This window comes from Falco rusticolus, chromosome 8, assembly GCF_015220075.1.
Source record: "Falco rusticolus isolate bFalRus1 chromosome 8, bFalRus1.pri, whole genome shotgun sequence".
NCBI lineage: Eukaryota > Metazoa > Chordata > Aves > Falconiformes > Falconidae > Falco > Falco rusticolus.
The window spans coordinates 51,577,210-51,603,600 of NC_051194.1; the positions used below are offsets into that span (position 1 = coordinate 51,577,210).

The 26,391-nt window shown below is 38.7% G+C and overlaps 1 protein-coding gene across 22 annotated transcripts in view; it reads right to left on the bottom strand.

Annotated features, from left to right (window-relative positions):
* The window catches only part of CARF (calcium responsive transcription factor), a 41,418-nt gene continuing 15,027 nt past the window's right edge, over positions 1-26,391 (bottom strand). For 2 of the 22 annotated variants that reach the window (XM_037396755.1, XM_037396773.1), the window contains 14 exons: positions 25,748-25,937; positions 22,687-22,807; positions 21,607-21,750; positions 20,950-21,183; positions 20,408-20,570; positions 19,333-19,408; positions 15,598-15,728; positions 14,190-14,556; positions 7,482-11,830; positions 6,793-6,823; positions 5,366-5,433; positions 4,762-4,814; positions 3,407-3,570; positions 382-3,288 (listed from right to left, as the gene is read on the bottom strand). In XM_037396755.1, coding sequence (XP_037252652.1) covers positions 11,712-11,830; positions 14,190-14,556; positions 15,598-15,728; positions 19,333-19,408; positions 20,408-20,570; positions 20,950-21,183; positions 21,607-21,750; positions 22,687-22,807; positions 25,748-25,937 — 1,545 coding nt within the window. In that variant the 3' untranslated portion in view covers positions 382-3,288; positions 3,407-3,570; positions 4,762-4,814; ... (1 more) ...; positions 6,793-6,823; positions 7,482-11,711. Of the gene's footprint in view, positions 252-381; positions 3,289-3,406; positions 3,571-4,736; positions 4,815-5,148; positions 5,227-5,365; positions 5,434-6,792; positions 6,824-7,454; positions 11,831-14,189; positions 14,557-15,597; positions 15,729-19,332; positions 19,409-20,407; positions 20,571-20,949; positions 21,184-21,606; positions 21,751-22,686; positions 22,808-25,747; positions 25,938-26,391 lie in introns of those variants that run through there. The other 20 variants (XM_037396760.1, XM_037396754.1, XM_037396762.1 and 17 more) reach the window with 20 other exon arrangements.

Here is a 26,391-nt window from a genome sequence, read left to right on the forward strand (position 1 = left end):
AAAGTGCTTTATTTCCCGGTTCTTTCTGCAATGGCTCACAATCACTGTTTTTGTTTGTAAGATCAGAATAAGTATCAGCATACCACCAGAAGTATTAGCCTGTGGTTAGTGTCTGAAAGATCTTACCTTACTAATGATAATTATGCTGGCTGACTTTATGCTATCTTTTGTTACCACCTGTCCACACTGAAACTTTTCCATTTTGCAGTTATTAGCTAATCTTGCTAGTGGTCTCTCAGAAGTTCACAAGTCTGAAATAAAAGGAATGGAGACACTTTTTTCATAGATTGAACTGGCAAAATAAAACCACGTTTCACTATGAAAACAATGATCTTTTTACAATTGCTACTGATAAACCTTAGGCCACACTCCTGAAGGTACTAAATTTGGTTCCAGGGTAGTTTGCCTGCTTTTTTTTTTTTTTTTTTAAATAATTGACAAGTTCACTCTGCCTGATCCAAGTTCATAGATTTACGGAGTACTTCAGTGCAAAAGAGGTTCTGATAACTAGGGAATATGGATTATCATGTGTTCCTCCAGAGCAGCTAGTGGCCAAGCAGGCATGGCTGTCCCCGAGAGCTGCAAAAAGGGGAATTCCTTTCCCTTTCACAGAACTTCAAGAGAAAAGAGAATTGTTATATGCGTTTCTTCTACAGCCTTAAGATAGCCAGGAAAGCTTATGGAATAGATTATACAATAAGTCAGCAGTAAGAAAATAAAAGTGAGTGATATCATTGGAAGCAAATACTTGATGAAGTCATAATGACAGTGCAATCCCTTCTGAAGCTCACCTAATTCATTACCAAAGACTTCTTTATCCACCACAAATAGCTTTGTGTCCTCCATACAGACAACTAACAATTTACCATGTTCCTTTTTACAGTCTTCCTTTCATAGCAAGACATGGACAGAAGGTAAGAAATTAATTTAGCTAATGCTAGGAAGCCATCCATCAGTTCTGTATTCCAAACAGTGCCTATATTAGAAACCATGTGTGTCATGTCACATAGTACTCTGTCTAGGTACACTCAGCGACCAGTGCCAGATATTTTTAGTAGGTGGTGTAAGAACTCACATACAAAACTTATCTTCTAAAGGAAGTTCTCTTCTCATTCAGGAAAATAATCTCTGAAATTACCACAGGAATATAAATCGCATTCCCAAACTCTTTATTTCTTTTCCCAAGATTAACAGTACTTTCACCGAAGATGTCACTCACCCCAAACTTTGCTACTCTCTGAAACACAGCTAGATACAATGCCATGAAGATGCTGCATCCTTAACATCTCCAAGAACACCACTACCAAAGTAGATCAAGTAGATTCTACTGCTGCAGCATCCTCTCCTCTGAATGATTCTCATGCTCAAACCTGTAAAAATATGACTGATATTCTTCTTCAGCAGAAATGCAATGGATTAGACCTGTTCCTGAGTTGACTGTGCAGCTGAGATTTACTCTAGTGAAAAGGTGAATGAGCAGAACTTGAAAGGCCTAACCAGAATACATCCAAAAATGCACTCCCTGATTCAAACAAGGTGCGCTCCTTTCTACACACAGATGGACTTCTTAAAAACTAAAATCTGATCCATTTTGTGTCCTACTTAAAAAATTAAAGGCAATATTGGATTGCACTGATCAAAGAAAAATGATTTCAGTATTTCCCATTGTGGTTTGAGTCCAGATATAAATGTCAAGTACTTGATTCAATGTGAAGAAAATTAATTTATTGCCAGTCAAATAGATTAAAATAGTGAAAAGTAAAAAGAAATTAAAAATCACCTTCCCCTCACGCTCCCCTCTTTCCCCAGGCTCAACTTCAAACCTTAAACCCCCCAACACCTCTGCTTTCCCCCACACCTGAAACAGCACAGGGCAAAGGGGAATGAGGGGTTGCAGTCAGTCTGTAACAGCTCCTTTGCATTGCTCCATCCTCCTCGCACTTTTCGCCTGCTCCACCATAGGTCATGTCCACAGGCTGCAGTCCTTCAGCATAAGCCTGCTCCTCTCTGTGGACTGCAGTTCCTTCAGAAAATTTCCACCTGCTCCAGAATGGGATCCTTTGTGGGCTGCAGGGAAATCTGCTCCAGCACCTGAAGGAATTCCTCCCTCTCCTCCTTCTCGGACCGTGGTTTTCAGAGAACTGTTTCTCTCACTTTCTTCCTCACTGCTCCCTGCCATGCAGCATTTTGCCCTTTCTTAAACATGCTTCCACAGAAGTGCCACCAGCTTTGCTGGTGAGCTCAGCTGTGTCCTGCAGTGGGGTCCAATGCAGAGCTGGCTGGAACCAGCTGTGTCTTGCACAGGGCCACCCACATCTGGGCACCTGCACCCAATACAGAAGCATAACCTAAAAGTTGGACATTAAAGAACTTCCTGACCCTCTCCTGTGCTCCCCTTCAAGTTTTGCCCAAATTGTCATTTGTGGGGTGCACAATGGGCCAGGCCTACAGACTAATCTGGATTCAAAACAATATAAGGGGGCAAAGGACAGTTATTTGTACTGATAATTTGCTGCTACACATAGTGCAGTATGCTGCTCGCATCAGCACAGCCCTGCAGTTGTGCTGGCCTGCATGGAAATGCAGGTGCAGGAGCAGAACCTGTAGCAAGTGCTTCCTGCAAGAACTTTTGGAGTTAAGGTGGTAGTGGAGCTCACCCCAGTATCTCCTCCTCGTCAAGCAAAAGATAACAGCATCTTACATTTCATTCATGCAAGGAATCAACCTCCAGCACAATAAAGCAGAGAGGAAATTAATCCCCAAACATGGGAAACTAAGGTTGACAGAGCAGGTTATTTAAAGAAGTAATTTTTTGTTTCTGCGCTGCTCTGTTTTGTTTCTGTGCTAGGAGAAAGAGGCAATGGGAGAATGGCAGAAAAGTGGTAGATGAGAACATGTTAAAACAATTCCCCCATTCTCAAAAAGTGCTGAGTATGTACAGTGGTAGGAAACAAAAAACCAACAACAATAAAACAAAACAAAACCCAAAAACAAATGGTGAGGCCAGGGGAAAGTAATTTTATGGCTTGTATTATGTTCAAAGTTAGACATGCACTAGAACCTGACATGAAAAACCTGTGCACCCACCAAATTACTGTGAAGACAGCAATCTAAAACTGGTAAAGCTTTCTTTCCACAGGTCATCTGTTCTCAGTAGAAGGTCAAGAAGGTTCCCACTTTCTCCATCCCATTCCATGTACGAAACACCTCAGATGCGATAAGAGCTTTGTCAACAGCCAAGAACATGGAGTTGTTACATCAGTTCGCATTCAGAAGATGACTAGTGCACTGAAGATAAAAGCAAATATACATGATTACCATTCCAGCTTTTATTAGATGTGAGCTCAGAGTATAAATAGCACCAAAATCAACAATAAAAAAGTTGTATATTAAAAAAAATATTTACCATTTAAAGTGAACCACTTCAACCAGAGGAAACTGCAATCTTGAGCTGTAACTTCAAGGGCTTTCTAACTCCTGCAAGCAGCTTTTCACAAAATTAACTTCCTCTTCTGTTCTCTGTTCTGGTCTCTTGCTGGTTGTGTGGAGTACTCTCAGAGGTAAGTGGTCCTGAGAAAACATCCAACACATAGTGAACTAAGAGCTAAAAGTAAAAGCCAAGGGGGTAAACCTGGACACTTCAGAAAACTGAAGCGTCATCTATAAGAAACATAAATAATCAATTTCCAATTCTCTCTCCCATTTAATTTTAACTTTTAAGAGAAATATCTGTGAGAAAAAGGTACATTTATGTCTACAAGAACTGCAACCTGAAAAAGCATGACTAAATTTTTAGCATGGTCCTTTAGGAATTAAACACTCCACGCTTAGATCTAGGATAGAAGATATGTTTTAGGCCAAACTTGTGGCTAATTTGCAAAATCACTGTTGAACTGTAAGCTGGGGGGAGCAGGGAAGAAACTGAGATTCATTTTAGTTCCACTGCTGACCTCTCTGTTTGAGAGTGTTTCTCAAGATGTTTAAGAAAAGGTACTGTGTGAGGAGGGTACTACGTTAAGAGCAAGAATGACCATTTTTACCATGATATTCTGCAGTTGCTTATTCCTTCTACCAGCTCTCATTCCTAAATTACACCATACTTGAGGGTGACAGTTCTAGGTACTCCCAACTCAGACTATCTACGCTGTCCGTCAATTTTTCATACAGGAGACCTCTATTTTCTCTTAAACTGGAAAGCAGAATTCCAAAAGCCATGAAGAGATAAATATGAGCAGCTGTGTGTCAGGTAGAAACACAAATGCAGCTCTTCTTGGGAGCTGGAAGAAACAGGTTTTTCTTCTGCTCAACAAGTATTGCAGAACACATGGGCATAGCCTCAGAATTTGTCCTAGCTCAGTTAGAGCTCAGATTAAGACCAAATTCACAGCTCTGTCAGTTCTAGAGACTTGACTATTTATACCACCAGTGGCTTCACTAAACCAATGCAAATTCCAAGCACAAAGAAAATTTGCCACACCTAGTCTTGATGTGACAAATGTTTATAAACAAACTGTGGTTTGCAGATACTGTTACTGACATGCTGTCAAGTGACCAGGTCAGATTATGCACGTGAAAAGGAAGTGCCCTCATGATGGGAGAGGTGGTAAGAAAGAATTCTGATGTCATCCCCGTTTCCCACCCCATTCCTTCCCCTGCATGATTTTGGTTCTATAATTGCTGCTCTTTTTTGTGGAAGACGATGAACACAGTGATTTGCAGCATAGGTGGAAGATCACCTTCAGAGGAAGAAAAGTGCCAAACCTTTCAGGCTCTGAACATGGTGTTTTTGAAGGACAGTTTGAATGCTTTCTGTTCTGGATAAAAAGAAGAAAAAAAATTGGAAAAGGGTTTGGTTGTTTTAGGTTATTACAGGGTTAGAAGTATACACTAATATTTCCTCATAAGGAATTTCTTAAGAGATACAACATTATTCACTTTAAGTTAAAGCTTACTCTGTAAAAAACATACATCTGAAAGGACTTCAGACAAAAGCTCTCCACTGTTTCTTTATAAAACAAGCTTCATTTACTTTAAGAAAATGTATACAGACAATATAAAGATCAAGAGGCACTATTGGCCTACAGTTTCAGTATGACATGTGAAGACGGCAATGCATGGATAAGCATCCATTAACATTTTGGTACATACTCATAAAAACATTGAGATCTGTCCAAACAGTAGGCATCTCATCAAGCAGAACAGAGAGACACAGTGATTTTAATACTTCTGAAAAGGAAGAATTACTTTTATTCTCTATTGAAAAATCCTCTTCCTCCCACCAAATAATGCGGGCTTTATAGAAGTCATGTCATCAGCCTTTAATCCCCTCTGTTCCATTCCTGCAGGTCCTCCCATAAGATCTTACCTTCTTCATGATCTCCATGTCCCTTCCAGTCTTGTGCAACTTCTTGAGTGGGGAAGCAGAAAGAACAGCTATGTCAGAACACAAAGACAAATCATCACTGTTTCTCAAGGGGTGCATTCAGGACCAGCACAGAGAATGTCAGTCTGGAATGAGGATGCTGGGACTAAACTTCTCCCTTTCCCATTGATCTGCCAAAACACATCTTTCTCTCAAATGGCATTCCTACTGCCATTCAATTGCCATACCCAATTACATTTTAAATAGTACCTAGAGGCAAAGACTATTCTACAAAGAACAGAAGTAAGTGTCTGGTCTCTCCTGGAGCCACTGAACTATCAACATTTAACCAAAGGTTAGAGCTAAAATTTTAACAGTGTTTTAGTGGTAATTTATGCTGTATTGACACTGTCCCCCACTGTAGAAATCCAAGTACATTAGAAAAATGACCAAATGGCAATAGTATGTAAGTTTTTGCTCTCTAGCTCCTGCATATTGAGGACCCAGAAATCAACTCTTATGAACTCACTGTACTACAAACAGATTTTCATCCTCCTGTGAGCCTTATCAATCTCTATTAGAAAAAAAGATCAAGAAGAACAAGAAATCTAATTTGCTTAGAACAGCATGCTCTTGTTTAAACAGGCAGACTGTCATTAACAGAAGGCCAGTACAAGCCAAATGACCAACTGAGCTGCCCTGCAGAGCTAAGGATGGTTGTAGTAAAAACAGGAATTCCAATTATCCACATTAAAAGATCTGATTACATGTGCCCTAAAATATCTGCACCATTTAACCACAGTAAGGTATAATTAAAACTCTATTAAAGAATTAACATGCAAACACTATATTCATGTCTCCATTTTCTTTTTTCCTTCCCCTCTCACCTGATACATACAATCCTCTATGCATATATCACTTAGAACTATTAAGCATTCAAAGTTAACTATTCAAAGTTAACTTTTTCCATAAAGAGGTTAACTTACCCATGCCTTTTGCAAGGTTTCCTCTATCTAGCAGAGGCTAACGGACTACTGATGAGAACTATTCCCACAGCATCCAGTGCTCCTATTTTTCTGTCCAGGGAAGACTCCTTAGGACAAGGACAATCAGTACTTGTCCTCAGAAAGCTTTCCATGTTTTCAAAATCCCTTCTGTACTGGAATAGGATGGGGTCCTAGACGAAAAATGCCCACTAATATTTTCTACAGAACAGCGGTACTGTTTATTATCACTCCTTTGAAGACTCTCCAGAAAACACATCAAATCCTTTCAGAAAATAAACATTTCATTTGTCATATGCGTCAGAAATGGAATGAGATACTAGGGTGTAACAGCTTACACTGGAAAAAACCTCCAAATGCACGCACATACACTACTGTCATGTGACAAGATTTTTGCCTTCCCCTCTTTCTCCCCCCACATCATACCTTAGTTGTTGCTTCCTGGATAGTTTCTGACCTAAAAAAAAAAATTAAAAAAATCAACACAGCCTGTTTTACACAATGCTTGTTTCATTCATTAATGAGGTGCGCTGTTGCTGGGAGAAAATAATCATTACTGATGGGATAGGCTCTGAAGTTTATTCTTATGGAAGCCTTGTTCAGAAGGGAAGGGCAGATCAAGAATTTTCTCATCAGAGATCCATGAAAAGCAGTAACTTTTCACAGCACCATCCTCAGCTATATCACGCTTGCTATCCCTAATGGAACAGATTCTTCCTGCTTAATCTTCTGAGAACAAATCTGTTTGAATAGGCTTAACGGAGCAAACTGTAAGTTCGCCAACAGCCAGACAAGTCAAAGCCAGCTACTATCCACAGCCAGAATCAGGAACTCAAGTAGTATAAAATGAGAGGTCAGTTTCTCAATATATAGCCCTAACAGCTGGCAGAAACTATGCTTTTCTCAGATCTTCTCAGTTGCTGTGAATGTAACAAGCGTCTTGTGAAATGTGGCTGCCTGATACTGATCCAGCTAAGGATGACAAGCCCAAAAGCAAGCCAGGAAAAACCTTAATGCAATTATAAGGAGCATAGGGACCTAGGATCCTGGGGAGATGGGAAGAAAAACTGACAAGAAGCAAATCTCACCATTATTTACTTATGCAGTGAACTCACCAGCTGCTCCAACAGTATGACAGTGAAACACTGAGAACCAGAGGGCCTGAGGGCATGGGACGTGGGTGGAAGCCCTAAGTGTGAAGGAAGACACATCTGTGTGGATACTGAGCACGCTTGAGGTAGACAGAGCTGCAGTCAGAGGGACGAAGAGAACAGCAAGTTAATTCAGTTGGGAAGAAAAGGTATATTTACCTTGGTAACATGTAAAGGAAAAGACTTTATGCTCCTAAATTAAAGCTCCAAGAGGAGCTGCTTCTTCATATTAGAAGAATGGGCATCTCAGACTATGGGAAGTCATCTACCTGCCTCTGGTACTCACCAAAACTCAAGCAGCTTTGTTGGTTTTGAGGGCAGGATAGGCTTCCCTTTTCTTTCAAACCTTTAAATTCCTGCCATGAGCTCACCCCATCCACTACTGGCACACATTCAGGAGCTGCACTTGCCTTTGTGATGAGCTTGCTACCTGCTTCCAGGGCCCTGGAGCCCCCCCAGCACAGCCCCCGCTCCAGCCCTCCCCACAGCACCCTTGCTTTTCACACACCTTCAGGAACTTCTTCCACCTGGTCTCCCTGGAGCTGTACTACTTGTTCTTCATCCCCAGAAAGCACTGCCCTGAAATAGCTCTTGCATTTCTCCCCATGAGCCCCCGTAACCACAACACAGACCATTACTTTAAAAGTAGTGTGCATTTGAATAGGAATATTATACATTAAGTTACTATATATATATACACACACACATACATATACAGACATTTGTCTCTAAATTTTGTACAAACTACAACAATTTTATACCACAAAAAGGACTCATTAACACTACCGTTTCCATCCAAGAGGCTGCCACCCTTGAACGACAGCTATGGATGCATGCCTTTTTAAGTCTTCTCTACATTTTAGCAAAAAGTTATTTTTGCATGCACATACATAAGCACAGCCCTTCTTGTAAAGCCCACTGAGCACTGTTACCGGTAACCAACAACGAGCATAAATTGGAGAATAAGTTGTTCATTTACAGTACCGTTGAAGCTCAAGATTTCTAGGTTTGCAAAATAAACACCTGAACTTAATAAACACAAGAAAACAAACTAAACATCAGAAAAACTACTACTATTCCAAAGTAATAACCAACTACTTTGCACCAAACTATATAGCTTTCTCTGAAAAATAAGCTTTGAGTATTCTATTCAAGCAAATTTGACTGCATTGAAAGTGGTTTACTTGTGATTTTTTCCATATCTGTAATAGAGCCTTTTCTGTAAAATTTAGGTGGACATTAGTGAACAAAGATGTTAAACTGAACATAGACTGGATATGCGTGAGGAGTTCGTGTTCCTCCATTAGCAACATGTACAGAACAAATGTAAACATACTCTTTAAAGAGGAAAGGTTACACTAAATTAAAAAAACAACACTATTTAATAAACTGGAATATGTATTTGGGAGACAAAGAACTGAAATTCTGTGAAAATGAAGGAACTGAAAACAAAAGCGTGAGTATTGGCTAGATAAGCATTTCAAAATTTTTCGATGAGCCGTACTGTTCCAACTCTCATCCCCAGCTTTTAAAAGCAACTAATTCTTTACTGCTTCTTTAAATTTCTCCCAACTTTTTGTTCTATTGTTTTCAGGGTACTGTGCAGATCAGGGTTGATTATAAAATCCATTTCACAGTCTGCAATTCAAGATGGACTAAAAGAGTATTTCCTCCATCTGTGAGTACTAAACCCAAAATAGAAATACCATCAGAAATACTGTTCAGCACAGGATGAGACTGTAGCTCATGATGCGAAGAACAGTGGCTGTTAAAGAAAGATCTGTTAATGAGGGAACTAAGCAAGACGTGATGGAAATGTAACATCTCTTTCCTCATACTTTTACTCCAACCACAAATGTATGGTCTGCTTTGAAGAGAACTAAAACTGAAATAACCTCTTGCTGGTAATCTTTAGCTGCAGTTCATTCTTTTGAGAACAAGCATTCTCAAAAATGAGGAACTATTCTCAAAAAAAATGAGTAATATTGAGAAAGGTGATATACTTGGGAATGCATTTGTTTCACCTCTAAGAAAAAACAAAGGTGATCACTCAATACAGCAGCATGAAAGGAGGTACCCATTCTGGTATATAGTTACCAAGCTGGAAAAGTAAAGATGACTGCTGCCTGTGTGCTCCAGAACTATGACTGAAGCAGAGAACATCTATTTTGAACATATTCTCACAATTAACAAGAAAAAAGCCCAAAAGGGTGAACCTTGTGGGATTTTACCTACCAGAAATGAGTAAGGCATACCACAAAACAAGTCAGTGCAGAAACCAAATACAAGAGACTCCAAAGAACTGGAGATTCTCTATGCACTTGCATGATAAAATACTGACTCTTACTTAATAATAGCATGATCCTGTTGGAAAATTCTGATTTAAGCTAACCCATAAACATTAGCTTTAAAAGAACAGCATTAGCAATGTTAGTAACCTCACAGAACTTAATCTATGTTAAGGTAAGATTAGAAGCACCTACCTAACAGATGCTGCATATAAAGGCATTAGGAACCCAAGTTCAATGTGAGACTTTCGAAAGTTTTAGCTTTAAATACTCAAAATAAAATTAAAAACTAATTTTAAATGGCCACTATTTAGACTATGTTCGTGAATGCCTTGAGTGTATGTTAATAAATCTAACAATTTTAAAATGTTAATCTTTATGTTCATATAATATTACTAACATTTTCTCCTCTACATGAATGAACCAATCTCTTTCCTGCCTTTGGTTGGGTTTTTTTGTTTGCTTTTAAATCTGAAAAAGAGAAAGTCCTCAGATTGTTTTCTTGTACTTCATGCAGAAAAAAAATTAATCAAATTTTATGATCAAGTTCTCAACCAGTTAGTAGGAACTAATAACAGAACTGCTGATAATCCTGTATTCAAAATACTCTGAATGCTGCTCTAAGAATTCAGCATCTGAAGCTAACAAATGATATCATCATTTCACTTGGTGTCTACGTTGGCATCAGTTTAATTTCATTTACTGCTTTAAATGGATTCCAGGTTATTTGTAAGTATATTTCTTTTCTTAAAGAAACACGTCTGTCACGGATTATGTAACTCAGTGCTTGTCACTTACGGATTTGGCTTAAATATTACTAAAAGATATTTCTTTATCATATTCAGTTTTTAAGATTCCTGGTAATTATTCTAAGTAATATAGACCGCTTCAGTCTTGGAAGCTGCCACCATTGAAAAAGATCAATTTGTTTTCTGAATGTTATAGTCATAGCACACCTGCACATATTGCTTAGATTTGTATCACTTGCTTTGTTTTCTTGAGCCTCTCTTCGTTAGTCATGTATCCATAAGCCCTACATCACAAACAGCAGCAGCGTAAGTCATATTTGTCTGAGCTAATAGCTTAAGTGCATAAAGCAAAAGGTAGATAAGCTGAAATGGCAGCATCAATCATTTTCCGTGAGACAAGACTCCTGCATTTAGTTGTTACGACCAACTGCTAATACAGTACCACTGCAAAGGGTGCATGCAGCAATGAACCTCATTATAAAGCCAGAACATAAGTTAGAAGATGTCAAAGTTGAAAACATTCAGAATTACAATTCACATACTTTTCTTCATTATACAACCTTACGTTCACCTGGCAACCTCACCTTTCTCCTCTCCTTGATCTTCATGCCGTTAACATTATGATCATGTCAAAGCTGCATTTTCTTAAGCATCTATGTCCTTCATCACTTTGAAATTTAGCATCTTGGACCTTCATTTTGTCACAAAACCATTGCTGTATTGATACACTTTGCTGTCAGATTCTGTGGTCTTGGAGCTGGCAGATTCTATGGTGTCTGTAGTGCCGTAACAGTCGAGAGTCTCAAGGAAAAAAGCAAACCCAGTGTGATCCACATTCTAAAGCTAAGGAATTAAATTGTGGAAGACCTTCAGAAATGTTGACCAAAATGGGCCATTTGGATAGCATCCAAGTTACTCAAAACTTCAAATATAAGAGAGGTGATGTTCCACCGGGCAACTGAATGACCTGGAATTGGCACTAAACCACATCCATCATAAATCAAAAGAGCTGTCTGTCAGAACTAGTGTAAAATATGCCTAGTCTGAATGTCACAATACAATTTTAAAAGAATGGCATTACTTTGAGAGCACCCGCCTTTGCTTCCAAGACACTTAAGAGTTCTCCGATTTGAAAAATCCTTCCAGGCTTCACAGATTTAAATAGGTGAGGAACTATGGCAGTCTCTGATTTTATCTGGCTTCATAGACAATGCCTTTTCTCTTGGCTCTTGTTTAACTTGGCTCACACAGACAACACCCTCTGTATTTTCTTCAGCTTAAAAACAAAACAAAATTCATACATTGAAGTTCAAACTCCACTGACAATGCTTCAGCCCAAATAACTGTATGCATTTAAAAGAAAAATATTTCAGGAACTCAGGAGGTCACTACTGTTTAGTTTGACAGACAGTTATGTCATCTACTGTGGTATAAGACATTGCAAGTTGACATGAATTTACTGCAGTAAGGGCTCCCTTGAGTAGGAATATTTAAAATATTTTATAAAAAAATTAGTATGTTTGGAGATAGAAAATTAGTCTCACACAAAATGTCATTCGTCTTCCCCATGGAAAAATAAAGCTCCCATTTTACTGGATTTTTTTCTCTTCTTTTCTAGGGGAAAGGAGGAATAAAGGTGCTTATCGATCAAAAAATTAACTCTAAAGCATGTTGATTTAGAGAATGACTTACACTTCAGGCATAACTGGCCACTTCTCTATGACTGCACATACATTTTCAGCAGGAATTAGCTTATTCTTAAGTTAGCACTTGGAAAAGAGAAAATCCAGAACATACAGGATAATTTTAACCAAGTGCACTGTGTAAGTGTATGCACACAGAGAAGAAAAGAGTATCTTGAAATACACACTGACTGAACTGCTAAGTTCAAGTATATGGTGTTTCCTCTACATAAAATCTGTGACATTATTTCCTTTTTGGTCTAGACTGTTTTTTGTCCCCCTGCTCTCTAGACAAAGAACCTGTCTCTGAAACAAAAAAAGAAGAAAAAAAAAAAGCAAAAAAAAAAATCTATTAATTTTACAGGCAACTCCTCCATATAACTTAGGATTGGCACCAATATTCTCACAATTTCCAAATTCAGTATGGAGATGATAGACTGAGACCTTGAGCAGCAAAAAAAAAAAAAAAAGGCAACCCAAAAAACTTAGTCCTTGCATTTATATATTTTTATATTTGACCACATTTCTTTTTCTGTAAAACAGTAGTTCTTTAAAAATTGACTTACAACACTCATCACTTACAAAAATATTTGAGAGGCATTCACATCTAGATTTAACAAATGGAGTAAACGACTGAATGGAAGAGGTGCATTGGATAACCTCTCTGAAATCCTTTTACCCTGAATGAAATCAGAATTTCTCAGGAAAGTAGTCAAATTCAATTATAAAAGGGAAAACAACCAGTTACAAAAATATGTCAGTACAGTAGGCAGAAAATCCCTTCACAATTTAACTTTGACAATACTGCCACAGTAAAATATCCCAGTATTACTTTAACATGTACAAATTTTGTTATATTTCCTCACGAACCCTTAATTTCCTTTTTATTTCTTCATGTAGTTTTATATTTCCATTTTCAGAATATTACAGAATTTAGTACAAATTAAGTTTTGCTGACCTGCAAAAGTCATCAGGACATATGGAGATAATTATTGCTATGGCATTATGAAGGTGTAGGCTATGATCCAGCACATACTTGCATAGATGTTCTGGCAAAACTACTCAAAAGTCATCTTTTTAGAAGTCACTGATGACAAGAAAATATAATATAGAAATAATAAAGCATTGCACAGCTAACATTTCAGACTCTCTGGACAGTCAAACGGATATGTTGCACTGATCTATATATGCTCCATATCTAATTGACTTTCTCCACCAAGAATCAGAAAGCATTCTTTTAGAATGCAAGCTTTCATTCTCAATCCAGTTCCATGGCTGAGAATTCAAAGACTGTATCTATATTTGATAACAATAGTTTTAAGGAGACTTCTATTTCAATAGAGAGAAAGTTATTTATGGCATTTATTATGCATTTTTTTAAAAAATATTTTCAAACAGAAGTTTGAAATTCCAAGCAATTACATACAACTTGATCTGAACACTTCTAAAGCATATTGATGACTACAGGATTCTAGTAAAAATTATAAAAAATACTCAGAAATCTGCTGGGATGGTGCAAAGAAAGAAGCCATCAAAACCCCCACATTTCTGTCCAAAGAGTTCTAACTAGATTCAATATTGGTTATTTTCTATTCTTATTTTTCCTTTAAAAAATATTTTGACGATCATAATATTAGCTAGATATTAGGATTTTTGGCAAAAATATTGCGTTCATCAAATAAATTGGTATTTGGTCAAAGAAAGTGATAAGCAGTTTAACTAAGAAGTCATCTTCTTACACTAAAAACTAAGTTTTGGTTTGTTGTGGGTTTTTTTGGTTTGGTTTGGTTTACAGTCATCATGTTTTCACAGTAAAAGCTAATTAGAATCAGCTGAAAGAAGTCTGTGCTGGAGTTCCCCCTTATCAACACATTTCTCTCCTTTCTTCAAGACACAGAGAATAAAATCCACCATATTTTCCATTTACGTATTATTGGGAAGACTGCAACTTACTAAGTGCTGGATGGCTGTCCACAATCCGTACTGGAACAGTCTGTACATCTCCTAAGAGAATCTGGTGGACTGCTCCTTCTAGGCTTCTGGAGTCATCTACCCCTCCAACTGCTACCAGCTGGCCTGTGGTGACCAGACTCTGATCAGAGCCAGGTGAAGTCTCAAAAGCAGAGGCAGTGGTGCTATGCTGTGCTAGGCCAGCACCTGCTTGCAGACTGTGTCCCTGACTAAGTACTAGAGAATGGTTGGTTATTGCACTCCCTATGGATTCCAGGAGACTTGTAGGGCTGGGAGGGGAATGGTTATTTACAGCTATCAGGGCTGTTGATCCATTTGTGGAGGTACAAGTTGACTGCAGCTGTAATCCCTGCGAAAGAGAAGGCAGAAGAACTAACATACCAGTATTTACAGCAAGAGTAATTTGCATTTAATGGCACGTATTTTGCAATGCTGGAACTGGATAGCTTCTGACTTCCTATACATCATCTCTTTTGAACAGTCAATCCCAGCAACCTGAGGCTAAAGTTGTATTAGAAAACAATTAGAACAATGGGTATCCAGCAGTATCTAGAAGACTACTTATGACTGTAAAGCTCTAGTTTTGGATTGATATTCAGTTTCCAATCATTCCTCAATCCTGCCCATTCACACAAGAGGTGAGCACTAAGAGCCAAGCGTACTGCTTAAAAAATAGAGAGAGAGAGAGAGTGAGAGAGTGTGAGGTGCAGCCAAGTTGTCTTCAGAAAGAAAGGGGAACAGCAAGCAAAACAGCATTTTACTGCAGACTGTGTTTCTAAGGAAGAGATCATTCATTTCATTGGGATTCAGGAAGCGTGAAGGTAGCTTTTCAAAGACATAGTTAGGGAAGAAGGCTAACGGAGCCAGCTTTGAACAGAGATGAACTTTAGAAGAAGTTCTTTTAGCATGATACCCTTATCCCCCTCTTCAGCCTTTCAACCTGGAAGTTTACAGATCTGAACTGGGAGCAGTTTTAGGATTCTGGCATACTTTCTTAAGAGGCTGGAGGAGGATTTAAAGGAAATAAATAAGACTGACAATCTCCCCTCAGTTTTGCAACATTTCATTATGAAATGACTGGACCATGTCAAAAATGAATAGGTACTTGGTTTGAGGCAGAAGCCCACTACATTCATCTTCCTGGTTCTGCCTTCACAAAAGACCCTAACTTCAAAGTGTCAAAAGATGGTAGTGGGATCCCCTGCACTACAGCTATATGCTAAATGTGACATGCAAGACAGGTCAAAGTAAGAGCTGACAGCTATTTCAAAGTCCATGTTACCAAGCCAGTGTTTGGGATAATTAGCTGAGAGGGAACTTGCTGTTCTCAGCTCACCTTCAGCATTCCCATCGCAGAACATCTGATGTTCTGTAAACGACTTGACTGTACCTGAAGTTGTGCAAATATCTTGGGCTGAAGTGAAGAGAGTGAAGACAACAGCTGAGCTGTTTCTGGTAGCAAGGACTCCCCGCTCTGGTTGGATTCTGCTTTGTTGATGACTGACTCTGCTGCTGAGCTCCCTACAGTGCCACAGAGAGGAAGCAGATAGTTATGACAAATTTCTTCTTCCCATTTAAGAGCCTCCCCTGTGAACTGAACAACCCCCTTCAATCTCAATACAGGCATATAAAGACATGTATATACATCTTTGCTGTTCTCTTTGCAGAAGAACTTGGATGCAAAACAAAAAAGGCTGGGTATGAGAGAAAGACAATACTGTAAAGAATGACTGTATGTGCCAGTTCAGAGTAAAAAAACAAACAAACAAAAACCACCACCAATAAATCAGTTTTGAACAGCAAAGTAACTGCACCCTACACTATCCTTTGAATTTCTAGTTATAACACAAAAGATGGAACATTTCTATCAAAAAAGCAGTCAAATAACTTGACAATACATACACCTCAGTAAGGGCTCAATAACAGACAGGCATCAAAAGAAAGGGTTGTCTTCCAAAATAAAAATCTACACAGGAAATCCTTCAAGTCTCACCACTCCCTTCCAAACATCTTTGTGGAACTAAGATAATTTCTATGCACTATCACACCAAAAGTCCATTTATATCTGGCAACCTTTCCAGCCTACAGATTACACCATATCTTCAACATTCTTACTTAATGCAAGAATGACGGACTTAATTTCCTCAAGACCTGTAAAACCCGAGATTCACTTGTAGCAATTTCTGCAAGAAAACCTGTCACGGGATCATTCCATTTCCTGTCTGAGCTACCCAGAACATTTTAGTTAAGATTTATCCAGACACAAGCAGACAATGCTTAGCCTCTTATTTCAGTTTCACTGCTACAACTATAAAAGAGTTTGTCTTGTGTGTGTAGATTAGCCTGGTGAATGGAAAAAAATTGAGAACGGTCAATCGCAAAAAGCTTTCTAACAGAAAATCACATGAAAGTTCCCAGCAATCTAAGTGAGTGGTAACACTTTCAACACATCTACTGGTTTGCAAACTCTAACTCTTTATTGTAACTGAGCATAAAATACACATTGTACATCTCCTTGAACACAAGTACTTCAAATATTTAGGGTCTTTTTAATACCATACAGAGATCCTGTGTGCGTATGTGAATATTCATAGCAGTTCTTTCCTCAGGTTGTATTCTACACCAACACGCCTAGAATAAAGCTAATAGTTCAACTCCCAATCTACCCACTCCTTACACTGCATGGGCGTTCGGTATGAATGCCGGAAGTTAAAAAACCCCAAACATATATATATATATACACACAGGTACTTTATCTCACTTGTCATTATACTTCATAAAAGACATAAAAGTGAGCACAGGTTTGATAGTTACACTGATTCTTAAACCTAGGAGAGAACAATGACAGCTGCATCACATGGAGATATGGAGTTCTGCACAATAAGAAAACAAACAGCTGGCTTTAGTTCTGTTATTGTTTGATTTCTTAAATGTAAATTTGTCCTCATTTGGCATAAGCTGAAATAAAAAAAATTATACAAACAGTAGTTTGAAAAGTCAGTGTTATTTTTCCTTGCCACCACTTCACATACATTGAGAGCTGATTTTTTTCAAACTCAGGCTTCTTTTTTAGCTTAGACTCGTAATACAATTTGCAATGTGTACAAACACATACCCACACATACACGGGGAGACAAGACATGTTGGAATTAAGAGTATCTGCTTATATTTACTGAATTGGTGCACATGGATGGAAAACTAAACAAATCCAGTTCTCTAGCTTCCTTTAAAATTCAGTATGTCACTGGATGGATGTTTCTACATTTGATAGGCTACTTTGCCTTAGAAAATTATCTGTGAATGACAAAGAAAGGAAGAATTGGTCCTCCTGAACCTTCTCTAGCATTCAGACAGTTCATACAAAAAGTCATCCCTGCTGAGCTCTATCACAGCTGGCACAACTATTCTCTGTCTCTCCCTAAAAACACAGAAATGGAAGTACAGATATGCAAGCTTAAGTGCAGTAAGTCTAGACGCTCATATTGCAAATTCCTTTTTTTCCTAAAAAACAAGACTTCCTTAAAAGAGAGGGACACTATTCCAACTGAGGCTAAAAATTTACCTCTTGTCCTCTGACAGTTGTCAACACTGAAATTCTTACCCTAAGAGCACCAAGCATGCATGATGCTTTTCAGTTCAAAGTGATCCATAGCAGCAACAGCTAAAATAAGAGTTTAAAAAACCCCAAACAAAACATTTAAGTCCAACATTGGCCTTCTTATTAGCTGTAAATGCACTGGTGTACATGGAACTGCTCCATGTAAATCAGGTTCACCAAGTCATTTAGGAGAAATCACACAGTCAGCCAAATCTCTGGGGATTTGTATTTCCTGCTACTATGTTCTAGTTAAATGGAAAAAAGAAGCTGGCAGCGTCACTAAGATTAAAAACATCTAACAAGTTTGCAGCATTATCTTAAAGTATAGAAACTCTTCTACCTTGCTGCAATCATATCCCTGCTAAAAACCAACACTTTTCTGTTGAGTTTCATATCAAACCTATTAAATAAGGGAGGGGGAAAGCATCCACAAACATGCAGAAAGGATCTTTTGGTGTCACACTAGACAAAATATTCTTGAAACCTGGGGAAAAGGACAGAATAATCTAATTTTAAATTTACCAGCAACCATGATTGAGTGGAGCATCTCAGTCTATGTGTAATCTTAACTATGTGGGTAGCAAGTAGATCTAGTTAAACACACCTGTATTTCGTTTTAGTACATGTTTTGAAGTCCAAGTAATAGTAGCAGGAACCACTTTCAACAACAACAAAAAGTAACTAGTGTCTTTAAAAAAACCCAGAGCCTTGACCATGAATGCATAAAATCAAGTTTCTACAGAAATCTACACTGTCTACACTGGTTTTGCAGCAGAGTGGGAGGAAGTTTAATGCTTTGTTAGGTGGCTCAGCAATCACTGGGAAGAGATACTATGGTTTCACGCATCAGTAAAGAAGTTACACCACATGAAGAGCTGCAGAAACGTATCTCACAGCCTTGCTGCCACTAAACACCTGTGTTTCTATTTCTATTCTAAGCATTAGAGAAAAAGGAAAAGAGTGCTCTCAGTTCTGACAACAGAAATACAGTGTTTGTTGTTCAGGGCCTGATCCTAGCAGTGGAATTCATCAAGCCAATGACTTTGTGAGAAGCAGGAATCCCAATATGCATTCAAGTCCTTTTTAGCAAGATGTTTAAGCATGTGTGAAGCACAAACCACCAAGGAACAAGTACCTAGTTGGCTCCTGGGTATTCTGTGCCCTGACAGATTTATCTGTTCAGTAGGTATTTAATTTTCTCTACACAGGTGTTATTAGCACCTTCATCCAAGGTAAAATGTTCTTTCCCCATAACCATCCTGTTAAAATCTTCAGTTGCTTGAGGATGCTAAATAAAAATCAAACTTATAATTCTTGTACTTCTGCCAATCCCATCACAATTATTTTTCCACACATGCAGTCAAATAGTTAAAAAAAAAAGTATGCCAGACACACCAAAATAATCCTTAAGTTCAGCTGAGTGACAGAACATGACAGCCACCTCTCTGGAAGGAAACCAAACTTCTGTGACATAGCTAGTAAAACAAATCACATCAGGAGACAGCTAAGTTATTAATACAGTCCTACCATCTGAAGGTGGTGATGCAAATGTAACAGTCACTGTTTCTGTGAGAACATTCCCACTGTCTGTGGTCCACTGCAGCTGAAAGGAAAAATATCTCAGTTCTTGGAAAGGGTGCAAATTTGTCTACTACAGGAACATAGTCTCAATATAGGATCTGTAGGAAAACAGTGTCTAAAACTACATTTTCTTATTTTCTTATAATCACGCATTTTGGGAGTGCTTGGTTTACAAAAAAACCCCAAACAAACAACTGTAAAAGGATTTTAATATGCACTATCCTAGGAAAGCTAAAGTCTGCTCATGACAGTTCAGAGACTTTAAAACAGAAAATAGTGAAACCAGTTGGCTAACTAACAAGTATCACTCACTCACCTGGGCCAAGAGCAATGCACGGAGAGGGAAAAGACTGATGACACAGCGTGATTTAACAGTACAGTTTGTCAAAGCTGATTTTAAATCAGCAGTTCCTTAGCAGTGAGCCTCGTAACTGGAAAAATTAGGATCACTGTGTATCACTTATTATTCAATATGTGGAAGAAAATCAAGGAACAACACCTAAGAGTTACTGAGCATTCTGAAGTATCTATTTCATGCTTACTTAACTTGCTATAAAGTGCACTTATTAATATTTACACATTCAAAATGTTGTGCAAGCCCTAATTTAGAGTGCATCTGAGACATACTTCACCCCCATTTTTCAGATATAGAAAAGTAGTAGTAACTTCTCCAAAACACAGACAATGACAAAGTCATGAATAAAATTCCCTGATGCGTGCCAGTTTTTCTAGGCCACGTCTTCCAGTTCATTCAGTCATCATGAAGTGCTAGTATAGTATAATTTGTCAATCAACTAATACCGATCTAATGATGATGAGAATAAATACTGAAGAAGGTCAGAAAGTTTTATTCACATTTAATCCAATCCTGCTCAGCCAGGGATTCCACTGAAAATATTGCTGCTGGAAATAGAAAGTCATGGAGAATTTTGGATGAAATACAGCTAAGAGGTAAAAATTAAAAGTAAGATTTCCAGTATTTAACTCCAAAAATCAAAAAGGAACACAAATGCCAACGTACTGTTGCTGGGATACTTTCTGAATTATACACCATCTCGCCATTCCTCAGGGACTTCTGCACTTCATGAATGTGGTTCTTGATGTCATTCACAGTGGGGAAGAAGGACAGGTTATGTCTTTCTGGCACTTCATCAGGCTTGAATAATTCTCTTTCCACAAACTTTCTGTCACATGTTAAAGAACATTATGCGTAGTTAAAACATATCCTGCTATTTGCCCCTGTTATAGACATTGCTACCTTCTCCCTCCCCTTGTTGCATGACAAGAGCAAGTTAGGTGATCTTCTGACGCAGTTCTCTGTGCTGCTACAGAGTTTGGAATTAAAAATCCCCATTTATTAAACTAACTTTAAAGAGGACAGCAGCTTTTAGTGGCTACCTACAACAAAATGGAAAGAAAAGACAAAAGCTGGGAAAAACAGATTCTCATGACATATGGGAAATATGCATCAGCACCGACATTTAGTTGTAAACCAGATTAATCAAATGCAAAAGTCAATACAGCACTAAATATAGACTGAGAGCATGCCGGACAGTTATGTACCTTAGTTGCTTCCTCACTGCATAGACTTGCTCTATTCCCTGAGACACCAGTTCTCGTATCTTGTCTGCCACTTGAGGATGAAGTCGGGAGGGCAAAGTACAGTTCTCATCTCTAACAATTTCCTCCTCTTCCTCAGGAGAAGACACAGAAAAATGGGAGGGTGAAGAAGGGAGGCAGGAAGTTTCCATTTCATGATATTGGTGGGCTTGCTGAGTGGGTAACTGTACATACCACCTGGCAAGAAGGAAAGGCAAGAAAATGAGTCTCTTGGGGGAACAGTCTGACAATCACAAACAACCTAGTTAGAGAACTTAAGTTTTTACAGCCCCTGAACTGGAAGATACTGCCTTTCAAAGCTCAGGGCCATCTCACACTTTTCATTGCAAAATACACCAGCTCAACCCCCCAAATAATACAACTATCTCTGTCTATTCCCTGCATGAAAACATCTGCTGAAGTTCCACAGCTTGGTGCTGAACACATTTACCAAATTAATACACCAGAGCCACAGAAGTCTTGCTGACACTGGGATTTTTTACTATTGCTATTAAGCAAGAGCCTTAATAAATTGATTAGGTAAAAAATAAAGCAAACCAAGCAAATTATTGCTCTTTTTTGCTTCATTTGTCAAGATAAAGAAAGAAGTGGAAGCTTCACCTGAGGACACCGCCAGCATCTATCAAGTTCTTCTTCAGCATGTTGAATGCTTTCTCCTGTTCCATTCTTATGATTTTCTTGTCAATTTTAGGGTCAGTAGGAACCCTGTATTCCGGAAACTTCTGAACCTTTTTAATATAGATCCTTCCAAGGGTGGGATAAAAAAAACCAAAATTCTCCTTCAGTACACTTTGCCCTCAGGGAGGGGAAGGCAAAACCCCCACCTACTTCATATCAATGTAGACAGTAGTATACAAGAAGTTCAAGCAGAGTGTTGCAGGGGGTAAGGAGCCTCTAAGCGAAATGTAGAATTGTTAAGGACACATCAACAGAGAATGAAGATGGATACAGACAGACAGACACACTTCTGTTCCGGTCTAGAAACCACTCAGCCAGAGTGATTTTGCACCTCATCAAAACACCTCTGTCCCTCAGTATAGTAAAAGCACGCCACCATTTCTGAACAGGCTGCAGTTTACCCAGCTTGAAGCCAGAATTGAGCACATATGTATCTTGCTGCAGCTGTCCAGGTAAACACACTCTTAGCTCAGTAAAAACTGAACAAGCACCCCTCCAGGAGGATGTCTCAAGGACAAGGAAAAAAAAAACCATTAGTGTTGGATAAGGAGAAAGTCCCCAGTGAACAGGAAGAACTGGAACTCCTTCAGCAAATAGGACACCTGCTAAATTAGGATGATTGACTGATATGAGTGTAATTAAAAGCCTGAAGGAAAAACAACAAATAAGATGACAAAGTTTCAGGGCTAAAAATGGTTGCTAAAGGACACCACGATAACTAACTAATGCTCAGGTAGAGAATGACTCCCACCTGCATTTCACATCCCGATGTACTGCTACTTTGCATCCAGGCAACCTATCAAATCTCAGCCTTAATCAGTTTAACAGGACAGCACTTCTTCCTCCCATCTAAATGAGTATCAACATCGAGTTATCAAGGACACTAAGCTAAGAGCTACAGTGCCTATCAGCTACCACCCCAAACAGTGCCGTCAAGGCTCACAGAAAGAATGCTTTCTTAGTATGCTGAGTTGCTCTTCCAGCTTTATAGACAATTCTTACCTTGCTGGACAAGTGGCTTTGTACAGATGGCCAGAGGCGCTTTCCTGCTCACCCGCTTTTTTGGGCTGGAACCCTTTCCTCCTTGGCCCGTATTGGCACTCCATTACAATGGCTCTGCTTCCTGGGAACAGAAAGTAATGTACTCTATTTATTCAAGCAACCACTGAAATAATTACAGTAAAGCAGTAACTATAGAAAAGATGAAAGATCCAAAACAGTTATTCCTGTGTACCACCAGGCTCTTCAGAAGACAAAACACTTCAGCGTAGCAAGCATTCAAATACAGTGCAAATGCTTCTCCCACAGGAACACAGAGCATTTTCAAAGCATTTCGCAAACTTACTACACCTCACAACACTCCTGCAACATATATGAAGGCAAGATATTGGATTCTGCCCTGGTGAACACCAACACTTTACAAGAGGAGCAGCCTTGTAAGTTACCAAAGGAGCACAATGCTAATAATAAACATAAGGGAAGCAGAATCCCAAAATAACTGAGAAAATCCACAGCTGAAATCAAAGGTCTGCTGGTTTTGGCTAAGGTAGAGTTAATTTTCTTCACAGTAGCTGGTATGGTGCTATGTTTTGGATTTGTATTGAAAACAGTGTCCATAACACAGGGATGTTTTAGTTTGCTGCTGAGCAGTGCTCACACAGAGCCCTGTTCCTTTTCTGCTTCTCACACTGTCCCACCAGCAAGGAAGCTGAGGGTGCGCAGGAAGTTGGGAGGGCGCACAGCCAGGACAGCTGACCCAAACTGACCAAAGGGATATTCCATACCCTATGATGTCATGCTCAGCATATAAAGCAGCGGGAAGAAGAAGAAGGGGGGAAGGCAGGGTTTGTCTTCTAAAGTAACTGTTAGGCGTGATGAAGCCCTGCTTTCCTGGAGGTGGCTGAACACCTGCCTGCTGATGGGAAGAAGTGAATGAATTCCTTACTTTGCTTGCACACGCGGCTTTTGCTTTACCTATTAAACTGTCTTTATCTCAACCCATGAGTTTTCTCATTTTTACCCTTTGTTTTTCTTCCCCATCCCACTGCAGAGGAGCGAGCGAGTGTCTGTGTGGTGCTTAGCTGCTAGTTGGAGTTAAACCATGACAAAAGGTCAGCAGCTATGTCCAGCCTCCTGTCTTAAATCAATACTTCAGACCATGCCATCCCATAAATTCTTAATTGCAAGTCTGACCTATCTTCTCTGTTAAATAAGATTGTATCATTGTGGCATACCCACACAAAACCAGACAGGCTTAAACAAACATTGCTTAGCTCTAAACTTGAAGTAAGTGACTTTTTCCAGTCAGACCTCTAACAAAAGGGGTAACAAGCATAGCATTGAAGTGGTCAAGAAAGGATCTTCCAAATTTCTTCTGTGTTGTGTTACCTTTTATTTATAATTCATATACTCCAATATGCAGGCAAGGAGCTGCCTATACCACAAGTGATATAACTAAAACCTTTTTAAGTATCACAACAGCAACATAATGCGTTTCCATAAGATACCAAATGATCTATTTATTGCCTTAGAGTGTGACATTAAGAAAAAAATATAAAATCAATGCAAATAAAGAAAAGGAAATTTAAAAGATAATTATGTATAACAAACAGATATCTTGTATATTTTTAAAAAACAAACTTAAAACCAAAGTTCTAGGCTTGAAAAGACTTCAGGAGTTTTGAACTAGTCCTTGCTAATATGAATCGCAAAAGCAATTTGATAGGGCTTTTTTACAAGAGTATCAACTATCCAAAACTCTTATTAAAAATCATGATCAAGATTTTGATGATTAGTGGATGTTTTACGCTACAGGGAGCTAACCAGCTTTTCTGTATTTCCCCACAGGTGAAGCACAGCACGGAAGGTATTACAGATTCGTTCCACTTACACAGAAATGATAAATTCCTTGAGAACACCACTTTTGTCCTGCATGGTTTAGAATTCAGTTACCCTGGATTTAAATTCCAGCTCAGTAAATCATATTTACAGCCTCTACTCTACAGGTGTAAAGGATTTTAATGAATGCTTTTCATAGAGGAGTTATAAACTAAACCTAAATGTATTGGAAAGGCAACACATTAGAAATATAGATAATACCCGTTTGGGAGTCTGAGAAAAGGAAAAAAAAATTTACAATTTAATAATCTGAATCTCTATTAGTCTACAACAATTTAAAGAAAAAAAAAAATCCGTGTGTGATTTTGCTCTATCTATCTTACTGTGCGGCAACTCATTTATCAGACAGATCTTAACAGGAAACTAAAGAGGTCTCAGATGTGTTTTGGGGAAAAAATAAAGTGTAAGTTGTTTTGGTTTTGTTCTTAGCTTTATTGTATCTTACAGTTTATGGCTGAAGCATTAAAACTGGTGCTAACATTTCACTTTTTCAGTTACTTTCAAAAAACAAAACAAAACCAAGAATACAAGCACATAACCTACATTCCAGTCAACCATGATCTCTATGCAACAATTAAAACCTGTTAATTTCTTACCCAAATGAACTCTTAGTAATTTCACACAGGCATTGCATGAGCTAAATATGTTATTACGAACCTGTGAAGTCTGCACATTAATTTTAAAAAACAATAATCTATCTCCTGAGGTATGTTGATGTTTAGTTTGGTTTTTTAATTTATTTATTTTTTTTAAAGGATGCCATTTGAATAGTTTATTGGCCTCTGTTGAACAAACTCTTCAAAGGATCTCCATGTTAGGCAATGATACTTGAACAAGCTCTTACCCTTGTAAGAACTTGCACGTCCTGATAGAGCAGATGGGACTTCCACCTAAAGATCTTGCTGCAAGAACTCCTATCAAATAGTACTTAACTAACTTATTTCTAAAGAGCAAAAGAAAATGATTACAACAGAACATAAGCTTGTGGTTTCAGGGAAATAAGCTCCTTCGGACTGTGACACGGAGGTGCCCAAGCTGCTCTTTTTTTTACATTTGTGCCTTGACTTTATCAACACTAAGGAACATCATAAAGATCCTTCTTTATGCCTACTTGGCAATTGATGTTGAAATTTTGAAAGTAGTTATTAAAATAAAAGTTAGTTACCTGCATTGACAAAGGGGATCCCATCATATGGGACATATTGAGATTTCCACATCAACCGTGTGGCAGGTTTGGCTGGGCTTGGAGACTGGCGCGTCCCCCACACGCTTTGTGTTTGCTGCTTGTGTAGCGTTAGAACACTCTCTAATTCTGTCTCGCTCACACAATAGCCGCGGTACGAGTCCCCAATTTTCTGCATGGAAAGGAGGTGAAATAATAGGATTATTCACCTAGCTGACTGCTGAACATTACACAAGAAAACAAAAGCAGTCAGGCACTCTGGCAGGTGAGGACACAGGCCCAAACTTTTGGTGTTTCGTGGGGTTTTTTTCCACCACACTAGTATCCTCACAAATAGGTTTAGCATAGGATCTAACACCAGAGCAGTCCCCACTGAGGTCAGGAGTTTGTCAGCCCTCCAGGGCCCTAAGTACACCAAGAACCCCTGAAAAGACTACAGTTACTGCCAACTCTGATTTCCACAGGACAACTTTACTCCTGTTGTTTCCCCCATTACAGACTTCAGTTGTAGTCACCTCCTAGATAAATTTGTCTTAGGCAAACATTTTCACTTGACTGCCACAGAGAATCTCTGAAGCACTAAAAAACTGTCTATGTGTCTACTTCAACACACACACGCTGCACTG